The sequence below is a fragment of the Megascapheus bottae genome, chromosome 9 (assembly GCF_031878675.1).
Source record: "Megascapheus bottae isolate mThoBot1 chromosome 9, mThoBot2.hap1, whole genome shotgun sequence".
Taxonomy (NCBI): domain Eukaryota; kingdom Metazoa; phylum Chordata; class Mammalia; order Rodentia; family Geomyidae; genus Megascapheus; species Megascapheus bottae.
The window spans coordinates 11,473,812-11,493,066 of NC_143517.1; the positions used below are offsets into that span (position 1 = coordinate 11,473,812).

Consider the following 19,255-nt stretch of genomic DNA (forward strand, 5'->3'; position numbering starts at 1 on the left):
ATGCAGTCTCATAAACCAGACTAATGTGAGTCCATTCTGAAAGATGGATTTGCTTCTACTGAACAGAGAAATCCAGTTTGTACACCTGATTTATGGCATGAACCATCCTGTGAGTTCTCTTGAGAGACTCAATACAGCCCTTCGTTTCCAACAGAAAGCGTACATCATTTCCTTCTGGAGGACAAGTGTATTCTTCTTCTGTGCTGTGTGCAGATAACTTCCAAATATGTCCATGGAGGTCAGAAGTCTCATTAAACTCCTGATCCAGCTTCCAGTGTTGTCGTGTCCTAGCTGTCTTGACAGGAAAAATTATGCGATCTCCTTAATCCTCAGTGTCTCTTTCTATATCCTAAAGATATTTTTAATATGTGAGGTTTACTGTGGAGATTAGATGATTCGAAGTAATTTCTTGCACATGTTTTTAGAATTGTTTTGAAAAACCACTAGCTTTTTTCCTTTGTTGGTTATGCCTTCAAAGTACATTCTTGATTCAACAATCCCAGAATTTCTTTTTAAGATGACTGTTGATGTATAAATATCACATTTATATCCAGAAATATACATGATAGATTATGAAAAAGATACCAACTTTCTTAGAGGCTGGAAGGAGGTATTTAGCTTACTAAATAAAAGAGACCTTAACCTAGACATGATTAAAATGTCTGACTTAATACAGAAGTACATCATTCAAAGTAAGGTTTAAATTCAGTGTGAAACTAGCATCACTCATCTATTCTATTGAAACAAGCAGAACATATTCTCATTTAAAAGGAAATACAAGAAGTCAGGCACTAAATACTAACTTGTAAATTTTACATATTTTAATTATATAGCCTATTGTTTTTACATATTTTGTATGTGTTTCAAATTTCTTTCAAGTTTACTTATGGTATAATTATGAGTAACAGATAATCTCTAGACTTCTTTTTTTTTTTTTTGCCAGTCCTGGGCTTGAGCTCAGGGCCTGAGCACTGTCCTTGGGCTTTTTTCAAGGCTACAGCTCTACCACTTGAGCCTCAGCACCACTTCCAGCTTTTTTCTATGTATGTGGTACCAAGGAATCGAACCCGGGTCTTTGTGCATGCTAGGCAAGCGCTCTACCACTAGGCCCAACTCCGGGCCCATAAACTTCTTATAATACAATTTGTAATTAAAATATCCAGACTCACTCTCCATTAAGAAGAAATGTATGAGACACACTTTCTAATGGCTGGCATCCTCTTCCAATTTCTTGCACATTTTAAACTATGTTAAATTTATTGGGAATTTTTGGCATTGCTCTAGTGGTAGATAGAGCAAATTCTTAATAGACCCTAGATCCTGCATGCCAAACGCTTACCCCCATACCACAAAGAAAAAGATAAAGAAAAAAAACTTTATAGGGAATTTTAAAAATAATTGGCAGAGGCTCAATAGAATACACAAACATATAATCCATAATTGAGGAACTGCAAACATCTATCAGATTTAACATTTCTTCCCCACCAAAAACATATATCAGCTTTCTAAAGCCTCAACTCTGTCTCCTTTCTCTTGTTGCCTTTGGGCTTCTGGGGTCCTTCATTACTTCTGTTACTCCTGTGTCCAATCACGTTTATATTTAATTAAAAAAAATTGAAGTGATGCTGTGGCTCAACAGTGCCAAAGCCCAGAGTTCAAGTCCATATGACCAAAAGAAAAAATAAATTTTAGGTTGGGCACCAGTGGCTCAAGCCTGTAACCCTAGCCAGTCAAGGCATGAAAGTCCATGAGACTCTTACCTCCAACTAGCCACCAGAAAACAGCAAGTGGAGATGTGGCTTAAGTGGTAGAGCACTAGCCTTCAGCTGAAGAGCTCAGGGACAAAGCCCAGGCCCAGAGTTCAAACCTTGTCAGCGACATAAAAAAAAAAAATTGGGTAGTGCCAGGGTTTGAACTCAGTACCTTGTGTTTATTAAGGCAACAATCTATCCCATAAGACTTATTTTTTTATCTAGCCACTGTCACAACTACCACTAGTTAGAGAAGAGCCTGCTTCTGCACGCAGCTTTGCTGTCCTGTGACTATGACCTTATGCTCACTATCACTGCTCTTGCTGCTAGCTGGGATTTGCCACCAATGTCAGCTATTGCTGCCAGGAGAATGGCTCCAGCTATGCCCACTGTTGCTCTCACCTCCCCAAATGCCTCTTCCCTTGTCTATGTGTTACCAGCTCAGCTGCTCTACTAATGATGAGAATTAAGAGTAGGCAAAAAAAGACCATTTTTTTAAAAGCCTTTATTGGATCTAACATTGACACCAGGAAGACAGCATGGGAGAGTCACAAAGTGAGCTGTGCAGTCTGCTTCTATAACCATAGTTTATGTAGCCATAGGAGTGTGGCCTAGTGATAGTGATTGCCTATCATGAACAAAGCCCTAGGATCGATTACTCAGTACCACATATAGAGAAAAAGGCAGAAGTGGTGTTGTGGCTCAAGTGGTAGAGTACTAGCTTTAAAAAAGCCCAAGAACAGTGCCCAGGCCCTGGGTTCAAGCCCTAGGACAGAAAAAAAAAATCTAGCTAGCTAGCTGGCCATAAGGGGACGGGGGTGCCACAATGACTGGACCAATCATGGCAGATATCTCATGTGAACAAAGGACCACTTGCACCAATCATGATATGGTCCCCAGGTAGGGGCCTTCTGCTGGGGAAGTGCTCTACCTCTGGCCTGAGTGGCCATAACTACAGGATCATTTAGAATTCCCTGAGTCTTGTCAGACAAAAGGGTCCTGTGTAAACTATTTGCTAGGGTAATACTTTCAAGAGCATGATTGTGTTTTGAGTTCAAAAGAGCAGGTACCCACACAAATACAGTCTAGATGCCCAGTTATATTAGTTCTTCAACTCAAGGCAGGCTGGGCCAGGAAAGGGTCTAACAGCTGTCAGAAAGTCAACTCTCCCTATAGGCCAACATCTCCATATATTTAAAGGAAAATAACTACACAAGGTTGGTTACTATAAAGTTTTGTCTTTCACATTATCACGGCAAGGTCTGTCTTTTGCAATGCTCTGACAACATGTAACACCTGCCACAATGCCCCAGGGAGAGCTGGGTCCACACCATCTGTAGAACATAATCTAAGCAGGTGTGATGATCTGGGTAAAATTCCTAGCACTAATGCCCAAACAAAAACAATACATATTTTTTAAAGAACCTAAGATTAATTGGCTTAAAATATTCATATTTGGGGCAGTTGACATTGATCCATGTGTCTAGCTAGAGAAGAATTCATGCAAGTCTAGAACATAGTAAGATGATATAGGAATATAGAAATATTTATTAGAAAAGCAATATGTCACAGAAAGAGGGTATGTGGTACAGACATGCCAGAAGACAGTATTTCTGGCCATTTCAGCCATCTTGTATCATCTTTGGGGTTACAGAGATTGGTTTTGAGCTAAACAGAAAGAATTGCATCCTTGAAGATGGCATTCTGTTGGAGGGTCTTCTTTCTGTTCCCTAGTAGTATGTGGCACCAAAGATTAGTATCTTACTTCCTCATTCCTTTTATTCCCATGACCACATTTCCTGGAAGAGGTTTTGGTTTATCAGCTTATCCTGCCATCTGCAAGTCTGATTAGACCTCACTTCCTGCTTGTCTACTATTTCCTATCATTTGCAAGGAAAAAAGAAAAGTCATTTCTAACATTGCTGATGGGTCACAAATAAGTCCAGAAAAGAGATATAAAGCATGGAATGGCACAAATGGAATACTACCCGACTGCAACAGAAACTAACAGATAAGGTAGATTGTTGAGGAAAACAAAACATACCAAGAGGGCGTTGATTTGCTTAGAAAGATTCCTGAAAGTCATTGCTATAAAAGAGAATGCTCCAGAGACACAGTGTAATTGGTTCTCTCTCTGTAAAATTTCTCTTATTTCCTAGACAAAATTCTTTCCTCTAAATAAAGCACATCTCCAGTAATCTCCATCTGGCCAAAGCTATTCACCACCCAGTACAATGAAACTAATCTCCTTTAAGTTGAGATCTTTGTTGGGCTCATTTCAGTCCTCTGAGATCTTAAGAACACAGGTTAAGTGGAGGACCAGGGGTGGGGACATGAGAATCAGGAACTGTCATCAATGCTTATCATCGACGGTGCACTCAGCAAGACAACTTACATATTTGATCTTATGCGGAAAACATAGACACAGAGACTTAAATGACTTATCTACTTTATTATCTAACTGATAAGATAGGAAAGCCAATATTTGAATCTAATTCTTTCTATCTCTAAATCTAGTACAGAGCTTATTAAGTATTTACTGGAAAATGAGTCTTGTCTTGCTACTTAGAAATGGCTGAGAGAAGGCATTTCACATTGGTTCTCCATTATTTCCAAATTACTGTTCCCAACAAGAATCTCTCTCATAAAATTGCACATATGCAAATACATACATCATTTTTCATATCATTTTGGGCAGACTAGTTACAGAACCATGTAGAACAACTTAAGAAATTCAACATTACAATCTTCCAATCTGGCATAATCAAGACAAGAAAAAAAAATGAAAATACATGGAAGTTCAGTTGGAAATAGGAAGTTCAAAACTCTAATATTGTCCTGTAGTTTTCAGTGTCATAAGAGAACTTGAATAAGGGACATTAAGAAATGTAGGTTTAGTAGACTTACACTTCACAGTTCTGACCATATAATGTAAAACTGCGAGATGAGGTTATTGGAATTCAACCCCAAGAGAATGAAAAGTAATTGGAAACAGAATTCAGTGGAAAACCCTACTAGGCATACTACCACTTAAGAAGAGAAGCGTTTATTTCTGTCACTTCATCTGGGAAATTTTTCCTGAAAAGTGTTTGAATTTTATGGATTTAATAAAATGTTTTAAATGGTATTTATGTGGTTTTTATTTATATCCTCTATTGTTTTTCAGAGATTTAAGAGAGTTTATAGGTTTAGAAGAAATATTATGAATTATATATAAAATGAGGCAAAAATAGAGCCAGGAAGGGGCTGATTTTAAAACATGAACCTATATAGTGATTATACATTACAAAGTAATTTCAAAAAATTATATAGCACTAACTTTTGTGTACTAAGTGTGTAGTTTTCATCATGTGTAAGAGAGTTTCAATACATTACCTTATTTGATCCTAAATTGACTGAGGCAGTTAGCATCTACATTTTCCAAATAAAGAAAATTGCACCTTGGGGAAGAATTGAAAACCAAGTGGTTGGTGTTTTCATTACATTAAGTGGTGCAGACATTCTTCTTTACAGTTCTTGGCACAAAGAAAAAAGAAGTCTGTGCAAGCATAGGGCACATTTGGTGTTTTCACATGGGAAGGATTATCACCTTTGCTATAGGTGGCTTTAGATCTAGAGGGTTAGACAAATACAAGAAAAAAGAAAATACTGTGTATATGGATTGATCAAAGTACATGCATGGAAACATCACAAGGCAACCTCTTTCTATAGATAATAATTTAACTATATACACATATGCATTTATACATGTTACATATAATATAGAATGGCCATTATCAAGAAATCTAATAACAACAAGTGCTTGCAGAGATGTGGCCAGGAGGGATCACTACTACACTGTTGGTGGGAGTGTAAACTCATTCAACCACTATGGAAAGCAGCATGGCGATTCTTCAGAACATAGAGCTCCCTTATGATCCAGCAATTCCACTACTTGGCATTTGCCCAATCATCCAGAAACAAGGTCATACTAAACCCACTAGCACAACAATGTTCATTGCAGCACTATTTACCATAGCGAAGATGTGGAACCAACCCAGATGCCCTTCAGTAGATGATTGGATCAAAAATATGTGGTATTTATACACAGTGGAATTCTATACTGCCATCAGAAAGAACAACATCGCCCCATTAGTAAGGAAATGGAAAGACTTGGAAAAAATCATACTAGTGAAGTAAGCCAGACTTCAAAGGAATATAGGTTCAATGGTTTCCCTCATTTGTAATAATCAGTACAAACCTTGGACTCTCCTAGCAGAGGATTACAATAGCTCAAAACCTAAATACATTAGGTCATATAGGATGAGGCTAAATGAAAGGACCTTCAGGACATGGAAACAAGGGCCATATAATATGTGATTGTTGTTCTTAATGTTCTATGTTAGTCTCATCTCTTTTGTTGTCTCGTTTATTCTCATATTGTTACAGTATCTTACCTTGTTATCTAGTATATTGTATATACGATTATTTTTTATTTGAAATAGGATAGGGAAGGGGGGAAAATGAGATGAGGAGAAGGGACAGAGGAGGGGAATGGGGACAAAAACATGAGAAGAGGTATCAATGTGTGTGAAGTAATGCACCTTCTATCTGGCGAATATAACTGTAACCCCTCTATTAATGCAATAAAAATAAAAGAGAGGAAAGCCGGGTGTGGTATCTCATACCTATAATCCTAGCTACTCAGGAGGCTGAGATCTGAGGATCATGGTTCAAAGTCAGCCTGGGCACTAAAGTCCGTGAGAGTCTTATCCCCACTTAACCACTAGAAAACCAGAAGTGGCTCTAGAGGTAGGGTGTCTCATGAGTAAAAACGGAAATTACCAAGATCCAGAGCATCATAAGGGAATACTTTTCAAACTCTATGCCAACAAATTTGAGAATCTAGAAAAGATGGACAAATTTCTAGCAAATATTGACATACCCAAACTAAACCAAGAAGTTCTAAACCAAATAAACAGACCTATTTCAAGTAAGGAAATAGGAATGGCAATAAGCAACCTCCCATCCAAGAAAAGCCCAGGATCTGATAGATTTACAGCTGAATTTTATAAGGCCTTCAAAGCAGAGCTCATACCAATATTCCTCAAACTCTTTAATGAAATTGAAAGGGCATAATCCTCATTTGAAAACCAGACAGGGACTCATCAAAAAAAAAAAAGAACTATAGACCCATTTCTTTGATGAATATTGATGCAAAACTTCTCAACAAAATACTGGCCAACTGTCTTGAGCAACTCATCAAAAAAATTATACACTATGATGAAACAGGATTTATAATAGGGATGCAAAGTGGTTCAATATAAGCAAGTCAATATAATTCATCACTTTAACAGGACCAAGGACAAAAATCACATGATTATCTCAATAGCTGCAGGAAAGTATTTGACAAGACCCAACACCCCTTTATTCTAAAAGCTCTGGAGAAACTAGTAATCCATGGAACATTCCTCAGTATAATAAAGGCTGCGTGGCTGTGTGTAATAAACCCACAGCCAGTATTATACTTAATGGCGAAAAGCTAAAGCCATTTCCTCTAAAATCAGGAACAAGGCAAGGATGCCCACTCTCTCCACTCCTCTTTAAGATAGTATTAGAATTCCTAATCAGAGCAATAAGGTAAGAAGCAAGCATAAAGGGATCCAAATAGGGAAATAGGAAGTGAAACTTTCCCTCTTTGCAGATGACATGATTCGGTATTTAAAGAAACCTATAGACTCCACTCCCAAGTTGCTTGAGCTGATTCGAAACTTTGACAAGGTAGCAGGGTATAAAATTAACCCTCAAAAATCAACTGCCTTCCTGCATGCCAACAACGAGAGGAGCAAAGAACCAATCAGGAAAGCAATTCCTTTTGCAATAGCCTCAAAGAAAATAAAGTACTTAGGAATTAACTAAGAAGGTAAAGGACCTTTATGATGAAAACTTTAAAAACCTGAAAAAGGAAATTAAAGCAGAACTGAGAAAGTGGAAAAACCTACCATGATCCTGAATTAGAAGACTTTAACATCATGAAAATGGCAATACAGCAAAAAACAATCCTTAGCAGAAAAGAACAACGCTGTAGGAATATCAATACCAAGACTTTATTAGACTCTATTACAGAGCTATAGTAACCAAAATACCTTGGTACTGGCACAAGAACAGGCCTGAGGACCAATGGAATAGAACTGAAGACCCAGAAATGAGCCACAGACCTATGGCCACCTAATCTTTGATAAGGGAGCCAAAAAAAAAAAAAAAAAGAAAATAGAATGGAAGAAAGACAGCCTCTTCAACAATTGGTACTGGCAGAATTGGTTAAGCACCTATAGAAAACTAGAGCTGGATCCTTATATGTCATCCTGCACCAGAAATAATTAATTCCAAATGGGTCAAAGACCTTGAGGCAAAAGCAAATAGCCTGAAAACTTTACAAGAAGGAATAGGAGACACACTAGGACTCCTTGGCACAGATTGAAACTTTCTTCATAAAGTCCCAGAAACACAACAAATTAAAGAAAGTTTGGACAACTGGGACTGCATTAAACGGATGGACAGATGGATAGACAGACAGACTGGCCAACCAACAGATGGATGACAGACAGACTGACAGACATATGACAAACGGATGGACAGATAGAGGGATGGATAAATAGATAACAGACAGACTGACAGATGAATGGGCAAATGGACAGACGGACAGATGGACAGACTGATAGATGAGAAGACAAATGGACAGACAACACACAGCTGGACAGACAGATGGACTGATGGACAGATGGGGGGAAAAAAGAAATTCTCCTCTATTCCTTTTCTTGTGGAATATAGTGTTTGTTTCCCTGCCATTTGTCACTCATGGAGTCATATGGAGAAAATAACATAGTCTGCCATCCTGCGTGGTCTCCTAATTTCAACTCATTTCAACTCAGTAAAGTTATACCCCTAGTCATAATACTGGTTATAGAAGTGGTGGGTGGGAGATTAAGAAATTTAGTGGCAAAAAGGAAAGTTGGGAATCCACAAGTTTGTTACTTTACTTGAGTCATTTTGCAAAATTGATTAACTTGTGTTATGGTTTTCAAAGGCTAGTAAGGTGTAGCAATAAATATTAGGAACAGATAAGCATTCTCCATGCTTCTTATACAGTTAAATATCATCAAGAATTTATTTCCAGGTGCTAGTGGCTGTCATCTGTAATCCTAGCTATACAGGATGGTGAAATCTAAGAACTATGGTTTGAAGCCAGCCTGTGCAGGAAAAAAAAAGTGCAACTATTATCTCCAGTTAACAGCAAAAATCTGTAAGTGGTAGAGTACCAGCAATGACTGAAAATTTCCAGAGAAAGTGAGAGGTCTTGAGTTTAATCCTTAGTCTCACAAAAGAATGGAAGAAAGGAAGAAGGGAAGAAGGGAAGGAAGAAAGAAGGAATAGAAGAAAGGGAAGGAAGGAATGAGGAACGAAGGAAGAAAAAGAAGGGCTGGCGCAGTGACGCATGCCTGTAATCCTAGTTATTCTGGAGGCTGAGATCTGAGGATCAAGGTTCAAAGCCAGCCTGGGCACAAAAGGATCTGAGACTCTTATCCCCAATTAATTTCTAGAAAATGGGAAGTGGGGCTTGGCTTAAGGGTAGAGTGGTAGCCTTGAGATGAAGAACTCAAGTACAGTGCCCAGATGAGTTCAAGCCCCATGACCTACAAAAAAGAAAAAAGAAGTGGAAGGAAGGAAAAAGGAATAAAAACAAAGAGAAAGGAATTTTCCTTTAAATAGTATTATAGCAGTAACCCTAAACTAGAGGTTTATGTGTTAATGATTTTATTAATATAGTCTCAATGTAAGTATTTTCTGATTTTGCACACCTAATATTTTACAGAATTAATGCAAAGTACAATATAGGTTACTTATATGTCCTGCTGCATTACAATTAGAATCGAGGGAGAACTCAAATAGTATAATTCTTTAGAAAGGCAAAGTCAAAGTTCAGCAAAAGGAAATACCAGAAGAAGAGAAGACAGGGAAAATGCAGTCAAGAATGTGATGTACATCCTACCAAATAAAGAAGCAAAGGGTAAGGGAAGGGGTGAGTGAGAATGTTGAAAGAGGTGACATTTATCAAGATACATTATGTTTATAGACTATCTTGTTAAATGACAACTTCATTGTACAACTATAATGATAATTTAAAAACTGAAAAAATAGGAAAAATTGATGAAAACTTTAAAATGTCAATGAAATGTGGCAGATAAGTAAAAATGTTATGCAATATTTGTAGCATAATAAATGAAAATATACATTGTATTAAAAAAAAACTTATCCTCTACCTTTTCCAAAACCTGACATTTTTTGTCAGTCATGGGACTTGAACAATGGGCTTAGGCCCTACCCTTTGAGCCACAGTGCCACTTCCGGTTTTTGGGTGGTTAATTGGAGATAAGAATCTCATGGACTTCAGTGCCCAGGCTGGCTTTGAACCTCAATCCTCAGATCTCAGCCTCCTGAGTAGATCAGATTACAGGCATGAGCCACCGTGCCCAGCAAAAACTGACATTTTTTATTTAAAAATAATTTTTTTAACCAGTCCTGATCCTTGAACTCAGGGCAGGAGAACTATCCTTGGGCTTTCTCAAGGCTAGAGCTCTACCACTTGAGCCACAGCACCACTTCTGGCTTTTTTTTTCTATGTAAATGGTACCAAGGAATCAAACCTGGATCTTCATGTATGCTCAGCAAGCACTCTACCACTAGGCAGAACTCCTGGCCCCCAAATCTAACATTTTTTATTAGCATAGATTAGTCGTACAAGGGGTTTCATTGTGACATTTCCATGTATGTGCATATGTATCCTAACTCAACCTGACATTCTCCCCATCCCACCACCCCTTAAACATTTTTAAAGGTTTCATTGTTCTGTTTTCATATGCCCAAATAAACTCCAACTATATTCATCCTCTTTGTTCATTCTGTCCACCCTCACAAACCACCTTATTCCTTTATGCTCCTGACCTGCAAAACTTGTGCTTCTTTAGAATGGGGCCTGACTCTAGTTGCAATAACTAGCAACACAGGAAACATAGTTTGTATTCAATTAATATTAGTTCAATGCATAGGTAACACTCTTTTCCTTTACCACTATTTTGAAGTAAGTGAATGCAGGAAAAGTTTTCTGAACTTGTACACACAAAAAGTAACTGAAGGGGCTGGTTATGCTCTATGACATATAACACGCAAATAAATACACACCGAATTTGAGTATGTATTTAGAAACAGAATTTTCCCTGTGCTGTCAGATTTACTTATTAATCTATCTGGTGGTACTGGTATTTGAACCAAGGTCTCTTGCAAGGCAAGAATTCTACTACTAATGGAGGCACACATCCGTCCGTCTCCTACTCAATGCCCTTTCGTTTTTTAATTTTGTGACATTTGATTCCTGCCCCATCCTCGCCCCACCCAGTCACACGGAGATCCTCGATCTACTCCTTTCACCCTGCCTGCTTGGCCTCTATTTAAGAGCAGTATAATATTCCACTGTATTCCACGCTATATTTTTTTTTTTTGCCAGTCCTGGGCTTGAGCTCAGGGCCTGAGTCCTGTCCTTGGATTTTTCTCAAGGCTAGAGCTCTACCACTTGAGCCTCAGCACCACTTCCGGCTTTTTGCTATGTATGTGGTACCGAGGAATCGAACCCGGGACTTCGTGCATGCCAGGCAAGCACTTTAACCACTAGGCCAAACTCCCGCTCCCCACGCTATAATTTATTTGCCGTCCGATTCCATTTTTGCAAAACTATTCTTGATGTCTACTGTGAAACTACACGGGCCCAGACACAAATGCCAATTCTCCCCCGCATCTCCCCTCTCCTCCAGCCCCAGCCACACCCAGCACCGCAGGCCTAGGCCGCCCTCTCGCTCGGGTCCCCTGGCCCCCCATCGCAGGGTCAAGGGCCTAGACGCCAGCGCGTGGGGCAGCGACGGAATCGAATCCTCATTCCTCCCCCCCACCTCCCCGTCGTCATCCGGGCCGCCGGGGCAGCCTGCTCAAACGTGCCAAAGGATCAGTGCTCGCCTCGCCGGGCCGGCAGGGAACGGGGCGCACGGGGAGGACCCGGCGCCGCAGGCTCCGCGGGGAGGGCGGGGCTCCGGCGTGGTGGGCGGGGCTCCGGGACCGGCGGGCGCGGCCGGCGTGCTGGGCTCCTCCCCTTTCCTCCGGCCGCGCCGGCGGCTGCACCACTTCCGGGTCGGCGCGGAGGCGGGGCGAAGGCGCCGCGGTGGCTGTTATTGTTCGGCTGGGCTCGGCCGGGCGCTGTCTGCCTGGTCTCCGCGCTTGTCAGTTTGTCGTGCTTCCTCTCGGCCTCGTACTCCCGGCGACTGACGGCGACGGCGGCGGGCGGGGCCTGGTGTTTCGCGGCTGAGCGGCGCCGGGGTGAGGGGCGCGGAGGAGGAGCAGCAGCAGGAGGAGGAGCCGTGTGCCCTGGCACGGAGCGGCCGCGGCCATGGCGTACGCCTATCTCTTCAAGTACATCATCATCGGAGATACAGGTGAGGGCCCTGGGCGCGGCCGGGCCAATGTCGGCGGCCTCCGGGTCGCAGCTGAGGGGCAAATGGCGCCGGGTGGCGGCGCCGCGGGCGCGGACTCCGCCCGGCGCCTCCCGCCCGCCCGCGTCGCTCCATTTCCGCAGTGCTGGAGCTGGTGACGTGGGCGCTGCGAGCGGCCGCGGCCTGGCCCAGGCCTGGCCTGCCACCTCCGCCCCGGCCGGGCCTGCAGCCCAGCCCCGCGGCAGCCGTTTGCCACTCGAGTCGGGAAAGTGTGTGCGACAGCACGGGTGACCCGGCCCAGAGGCGTCAGAGCCCGGACTCTGATGACTGGCACCCTGTCCCTGGGGCCGTCACCTTGGCCTCCTGCTGCGCCCCCTTTTCCCCCCTCTCTTCCCCCAGGGAAGAGGGAGGCCGGCCGAGTAGAGCAGGTGACAGGGCCGGGGCCGGATTTCCCAGCACGGTCCCACCTTTCTGCTACCTGCACCCACAAAGGCCTAGACCCGGCGCACCCGGATGAGAGCGAGCCAGCAGAGGGGAGAAACCTTTGAAATGGTTATTTTTAACCCCTTCTGTGCCCAAGTCAGACTGTCATATCACGTGACCTGCCGGCTGAGCAAGCCCTTTAAAACACTGTAGAGTTCTTCGACTTGCCACGTGTAACCTGGGGTTATTTGGTTTGGTGGTTAAAGCAAGGCCGCTCCGTGCTGTGCTCTGGGTGTGTGCGTGTATTGTGTATGTTGAGATTTTTTTAGTTAGTCTAGTCTGTGATCACAAGCTTGAAGCAGAAGAAAGAAAAACAACTCACAGATAAAGCAATTGTAAAATATTTTTTTTAAAATACCTGTGATTTGGATTTTACTTTGAATCTAATAATAAACCTAAGGCTTGTGCAGGTGTTACAACTATTAATATACCAGAGTCTGATTTCAGTGGTGACTCTTGCACAACTTTGGACCCTTTGCACAACTTTGGAAATGTAAGCAGCAGCTTTGTGGTTGCCCTAATGATAAAGCATGTTCTGTAAGTAACTGTGGAAGCAAGTTGGCCGCCAGCAAGAAGAAAATTTTTCTGCTGCCTAGTAGGGTTTTTCAGCAAGATTTTTCTGTGTGTGTGTGTGTTTGCATTAGGGACTGGACAGTTTTCTATACACAATGGTGAAATTCTGGATAAAGCAATGTTTTGCACATGTAGCAAATTTATAAACTTTTAAAAAAATATTGTGGTATATTTGGAAGGAAAAAGAGGAGAGTTCTAAAACCATGTAAGTTATTAAATTGAAGTTGCAGAGAGGTGTTGAGAAATAGAAGAGTGATTCTGGCCACTTGGTTATATGAGCAAGCAGTGACCTTAAATTTTGCAGATTGTCTTCCAATGTCTGTACAATGGGTAAATAAAGTATTGTTACAAGAGTACCAGGGTTCCATTTGCATGAACAGTGCTCTATGTCATTCAAATGGAAGACATTCTTTTCTTGGCAATGCTCCTGTTATGACCTAGTTCAGACGCTGAATACTTTTGACACTATACTGTGTAGGGTAGCAGTACTTCCCACTCCAGTTCAACCAGTACTCTTCACTCATTTTAATTTTCCTGAAGCATGGGTGTCAGGATGCAGCTCCTGGAATTTTTCTAGTTTACTCACATTTCTCTAGCTTGACCTTCAGTGAACTCCATATTTCAGTCTGTACTTTCCCTACTCCTCATCTTGCTTCTGCCAGTATAGTCTAGCCATTGGTTTCTGGAGATTTCCCTGGACCATGGTGCTCTCTGTACTAGAAATGCCTTCTGCCAGTTCTCCCTGCAAAACAGTACCTGTCCTTTAAATTCTTTTTTTTTTTTTTTTTTGCCAGTCCTGGGCTTGAACTCAGAGCTTCTTTTGCTTGAGCCTAGTGTGCTACCACTTGAGTCAGCACCACCACTTCAAGCTTTTTCTGTGTATGTAGTACCATGGAATCAAACCCAGAGCTTTGTGCATGCTAGGCAGGCATAAGGCACACTCCTGGCCCCTATCCATCAAATTTTTACACAAGATATGCAGATTGAACATACATCAAACTATGGCTGTATGCCAACATTTTCCTGGTATCCTAGCTGTCAGTGATTGTTTCTTTTCTGAGGTTAATATCTTTCAAGTTGTAGCACTCTTCTAATATTGTACTGAGTCTGCTTTATTTTGTGGATACTTATGTAGGCATCCATATTTGATCATAATCCTGATGGCTCTGGTTCAGAAAGAGCCAAGTTGAAAGTAGACCATATGGGCCAACAATGTGGCCTAGTGGTAGAGTGCACACCTAGCATGCACAGAGTCCTGCGTTTGATTCCTTGGTATCATATACACAGAAAAAACTGAAAGTGGTGCTAAAGCTCAAGAGGCAGGACACTAGCTTGAACAAAAGGAGCTCAAGGACAGTGCCCAGGTCCTGTCAAGCCCCAGAACTGGCACACAAAAAAAAGTAGACTATATAAATGTAGTTAAATTAATAACTGGATGCCACTGTGTTCCTGTTAATATACATGAATAACAGATTTCTGTAGCACACTTTTGTCATTTCCTTGTTTATTGATTGTGCTTAAAATCTTTTACTATATTTACTTAATTTTAAGTATACCTATAGTTGTAATGCCCTCTCCTGAAAAATATATTAAATCAGTAGTTTGTGACCCATTTTGATTTTTTAAAAATCATAATGTAAAAAAAGATGCTTTTTTTTTGCAAGTCCTGAGCTTAAGCTCAGGGCCTGAGCACTGTCCTTGGACTTTCTCAGGGCTAGAGCTCTACCATTTGAGCCTCAGCACCACTTCTGCCTTTTCTTCTATACATGTGATACCGAGGAATCAAAACTCGGTCTTTGTTCATGCTAGGCAAGCACTCTACCACTAAGCCCAACTCCCAGCCCAAAAGATGCATCTTAAATGGAAAAAAAATGCTAATTTTCCTATCACACATTTTTCCTTGCCTTTTTCTTGACTTTTCCTGCTGTTAGTAGTATGTGTTATGAAATGAGAATAAAAGTGTGACTATGTCTATTTTTCTTTACATAAGATCCCTCTTTCATAGAAACAGTTTAAAAACTTTTACAGGAACATGCTGATAACAATGTTCTTACTGTACAACTACATACAGTTTTAGTGTAGCTTTTATTAGTAGTATCTTAAAATCAATTAGGGTAGTATCATTTAAATCTAGATATAAAGTGCAAAGCTGGGGCCAGGAATGTGGCCTAGTGGTAGAGTGTTTGCCTAGCATGAATAAAGCCCTGGATTTGATTCCTTGGTACCACGTACGCAGAAAAAGCTGGAAATGGTGCTAAAGTACAAGTGGTAGAGCACTACCCTTGAAAAAGCCCAAGGACAGTGCCTAAGCCCTGAGTTCAAGTTCCCAGACTGGCAAAAAAAAAAAGGTGAACCCTTTTGCCCCTTTGCCAAGTACTTAAAAGGCACAAACTGATGATGCCTTTACTTCTATCTGTGATGTCCTTGCCCTGCTGCAAAAAAAAAGGAGAAAGATTGTAAAAACTTGATATTTATTCTTATATTTTTGTTCTCTATGTTTTATTGTTTTTTTTTTTATCTTGGTAGAGGGCAGGGTCTTATTATGTAGATAAGACTGTGAAGATTTTTTCCATCTCCTCCCATGTACTGGAATTAAAAGCTCTGGCTACATTGGCTGCCTTCTTTCATTTAAAATAATGACAAATTCCACCTTTCTCTCTTGTATTATACTAGTTTCTTTCTCTTTACCAGAATCTTGTGTTCCAGTGCTTTCCCTTCCCTATGCTTGGATTTTAAAATAATTTTTGTTTGAAATATTTTTGACTATGTTTTAGATAACAGTGATAGGCATTCAGTGATTTTTAAAAATAAGTCTATGTGCCTTTGGGGAGGTACTGCCAAACTTTATTGAGAAGGTGATGTTTGAGTTGAATTTGAGTGATGAGATGAATTTGTCATATGGTCATCAGTTCAGAGGAAGTATACATTTGGAGCTAGGAGAATAACCTGGGTTAGACATTCAGGTGCTAATAAAAGGAATACTCATCTGAGAGTTCATCCTCAGAACCATTGGAATTACAGAGGTTTATTTAGTAGGGTAATAAAAATTCTTCCAACAAGTAGTTATTAATAAGCTACTACTCTTAAGAAATTCCTCCCCAGATTTCTCTATCTGTCCTCTCCCCTTCTTTGGCATAGAGACTAGTTGATTCTAACATGTTTCAAATAGCTGCAGAGTGAAAATACATATCATGCTCCCAAAATGCAAGCTCCTGTTTATTTGACTAGAATAATTATGGCACCCATGGAAAACCATTGACAAATGGAGAACTGATGAATATTGACAGAGAAAGCTTGAGTGTGGATGGTAGGGAATGTTATCAGGTGAGGAGACTTAGAAGTATGAATCAAATAGAGAGAAACATCTGAAATTACAGTATTGAGTCGACAGAAGAGACTAATTCCAGAGAATGAATGGTCACATTGTCACATGCTCTGGAAGTCAGAGCCACTGGTTAAATGGCAGGAGTGCCATAGTATCTCACCACACTGTTGGCACCACCAGTGCATGGTGGTTCACTTCAGTAATCCCAGCCCTTGTGAGGCGGAACCAGGGGAGCCGTAGTGTAAAGTTAGTCTGGGCTACATAGTAAGTTACAAAAGTGTAGCATGTAGTTTAATTTGTGTTTTTAAAAGAATTATGGGTAGAATATGTAAAGTTAGTTACTTTTCGGGATGAAAAAATTCTACTTGTAGGAAAGCTGGTATTGGTGAGATGGGCCTTTCTGTATTGTAAGATTTCTTTTTGTTTAGAAGTTTTTAAGGAGTTTCAAATATAGCATCCATACTTTAATAAGAGATTGGAAAATTAATATGCAAAGCATGGGTTATTTCACTGAAGAGTGGGTGTGAAATTTAAAGAGTAGGAAGACTTAGTTGCAATATCAGTTAAGTAGTAGTGTGTTTGTATGTGCATGTATTTTAAAATAGAAAAGACTTGAGCTGGTGTGGATGGCTCATACCTGTAATCCTAGCTACTCAGGAGGCTGAGATCTGAGGATCAAGGTTCAAAGCCAACCAGGGCACTAAATTCCATGAGACTTACATCTCCACTTAACCACCAGAATACTGGAAGTGGTGTGGCTCGGAATGACAGCTGGACAGCTCCGGGATAGAGTACAGGCCCAGAGTTCAAGCCCCATTACCGAAAGGAAAAAAAAAAAAAAAAGACAAGACTTGAGATTGAAAATTTTAAAATAGACTCTTAGTGGGGGAGGAGCGAAATCCCTGGGGATTTGAGGAAGGAATGGGAGTAGATTAGATTATGGAGGGTGGGGGGTTTTGTTGTTACTTACAAAATAAATTCCTCTCTGTCTGGCCCCTCCGCCCTCCCCCTCTCTTCTTTCCCTCCCTTCCCTCTCTATTCCCCTCTCACTGGAGTTAAGAGTCTCTAGAATTTGTCTGCCAGGGCTGGCTTCAAACCTCTGTCTCAGGATTACAAGTGTGACTTGCTAGCACTCCTCCCACCAATAGCTCAGTAGAATTTTTCAAGAAAAAGGATTCTTGTGAAATACTCAAATTTGAAAATTTGAGGGTGTTTTGTTTTGTGAGTTAACTGGAAAAATAATTCTGAGGTAAATGTTGGTGATGATTGTACAAAGTCATAAATGCAGTTGTTACTTCTGAACTGTATTCCTAAAAGTGGTTGAGATATTTGAACTTTTATTTTGCATGTTTTACCGTAATTTAAAAAAATGCTTTGACTGAATCCCCAGAAAATTTCATTTGTTACACTTGAGATAGAGCTAATTGTTATATCTATAGTAAGAAACACTAATTGTTTTACTTATTATATGAGCAGATTTGTTAAAAGTATTTTTAGACAGTTGGAAAAAATGAACTGGGAAGTTTAGATCTACAAAATACCCATTTTTTTTATTCTAAGATACATCATGCATATAATAGAACAATAATATACATGCATAGTCTAATAGTTTTATAGAATACTTTTTAAAACCCTGTGTTTTAAGGAATATATGTTAACATACCTCTTCCTCATTTCTGCTGGTTCAAATTTTATATTGATACACCCAGGTCTTTCTCTTTTTTTAATGAGGTTTGGAGATTGAACTTAGTGCCTTGTTTATGCTAAGTAAACTTGCTAGCACTGAGCTACTTCCAAGACTTTGACTTCTTTTTTTTTTTTTTTTTTTCCCAGTCCTGGGGCATGAACTCAGGGCCTGAGCGTTGTCTTTGGGTTTTCCTTAAGGCTGGCGCTCTACCACTTGAGCTACAACATTATTTCCGGCTTTTTTATGTATGTGGTACCAAGGAATTAAACCCTGTTTTTTGTGCATGCTGAGCAAGCATTCTACCACTAGACCAAACTCCCAGCACCTTTGACGTTTTTGGTATGGTACTTCATAAGTGGCTGTGGCTGACATAGATTTCACTATGTTGAGAAAAGCTGACATCCTGTTGCCATTGCTTCCTGAGTGCAGAAATTACTCGAGTTCACTGCCATTTGTTAGCTCTATGCTGCTTTATAGTTTTACCTTCATTTACTGTATTTAGTTGTTTGCCTCATAAGATAAAAATTGAAACGTGCACTTGTTTGTTAAACTTGTCATTTGAAATATGATGTAAAAATCAATGTTAATAAATCCTTTAATAAAAAAAAATGCCTCTAAAAAAAATTGAAACATGTGGGGCCAGGAGCATGGCCTAGTGGTAGCTTTATGGCCTAGCATGCACAAAGCCCTGGATTCAATTCCCTATAACTACATACACCAAAAAGCCAGAACTGGTGCTGTGGCTCAAGTGGCAGAATGCTACTAGCCTTGAGCAAAAAATGTTCAAGGACAATGCCCAGGCCCCGAATTCAAGCCCCAGGACTGGCACCAAAAAAAAAAGAAAAAGAAAAATGTTTGAAACATACCTTTTAGTATCATCTTGACTTTAGTTAATATGCTTTTTTTATACTTGAATATCTAC

General features: G+C 40.4%; 1 protein-coding gene across 1 annotated transcript in view; it reads left to right on the forward strand.

Moving 5' to 3' along the window:
- The first annotated feature begins 11,981 nt into the window (after positions 1–11,981).
- Positions 11,982–19,255, forward strand: part of Rab2a (RAB2A, member RAS oncogene family) — a 67,238-nt gene continuing 59,964 nt past the window's right edge. Inside the window, exon 1 of the mRNA XM_090338854.1 lies at positions 11,982–12,268. Within this exon, the coding sequence (XP_090194980.1) occupies positions 12,223–12,268 (46 nt within the window). The 5' untranslated portion in view covers positions 11,982–12,222. The remainder of the gene's footprint in view (positions 12,269–19,255) is intronic.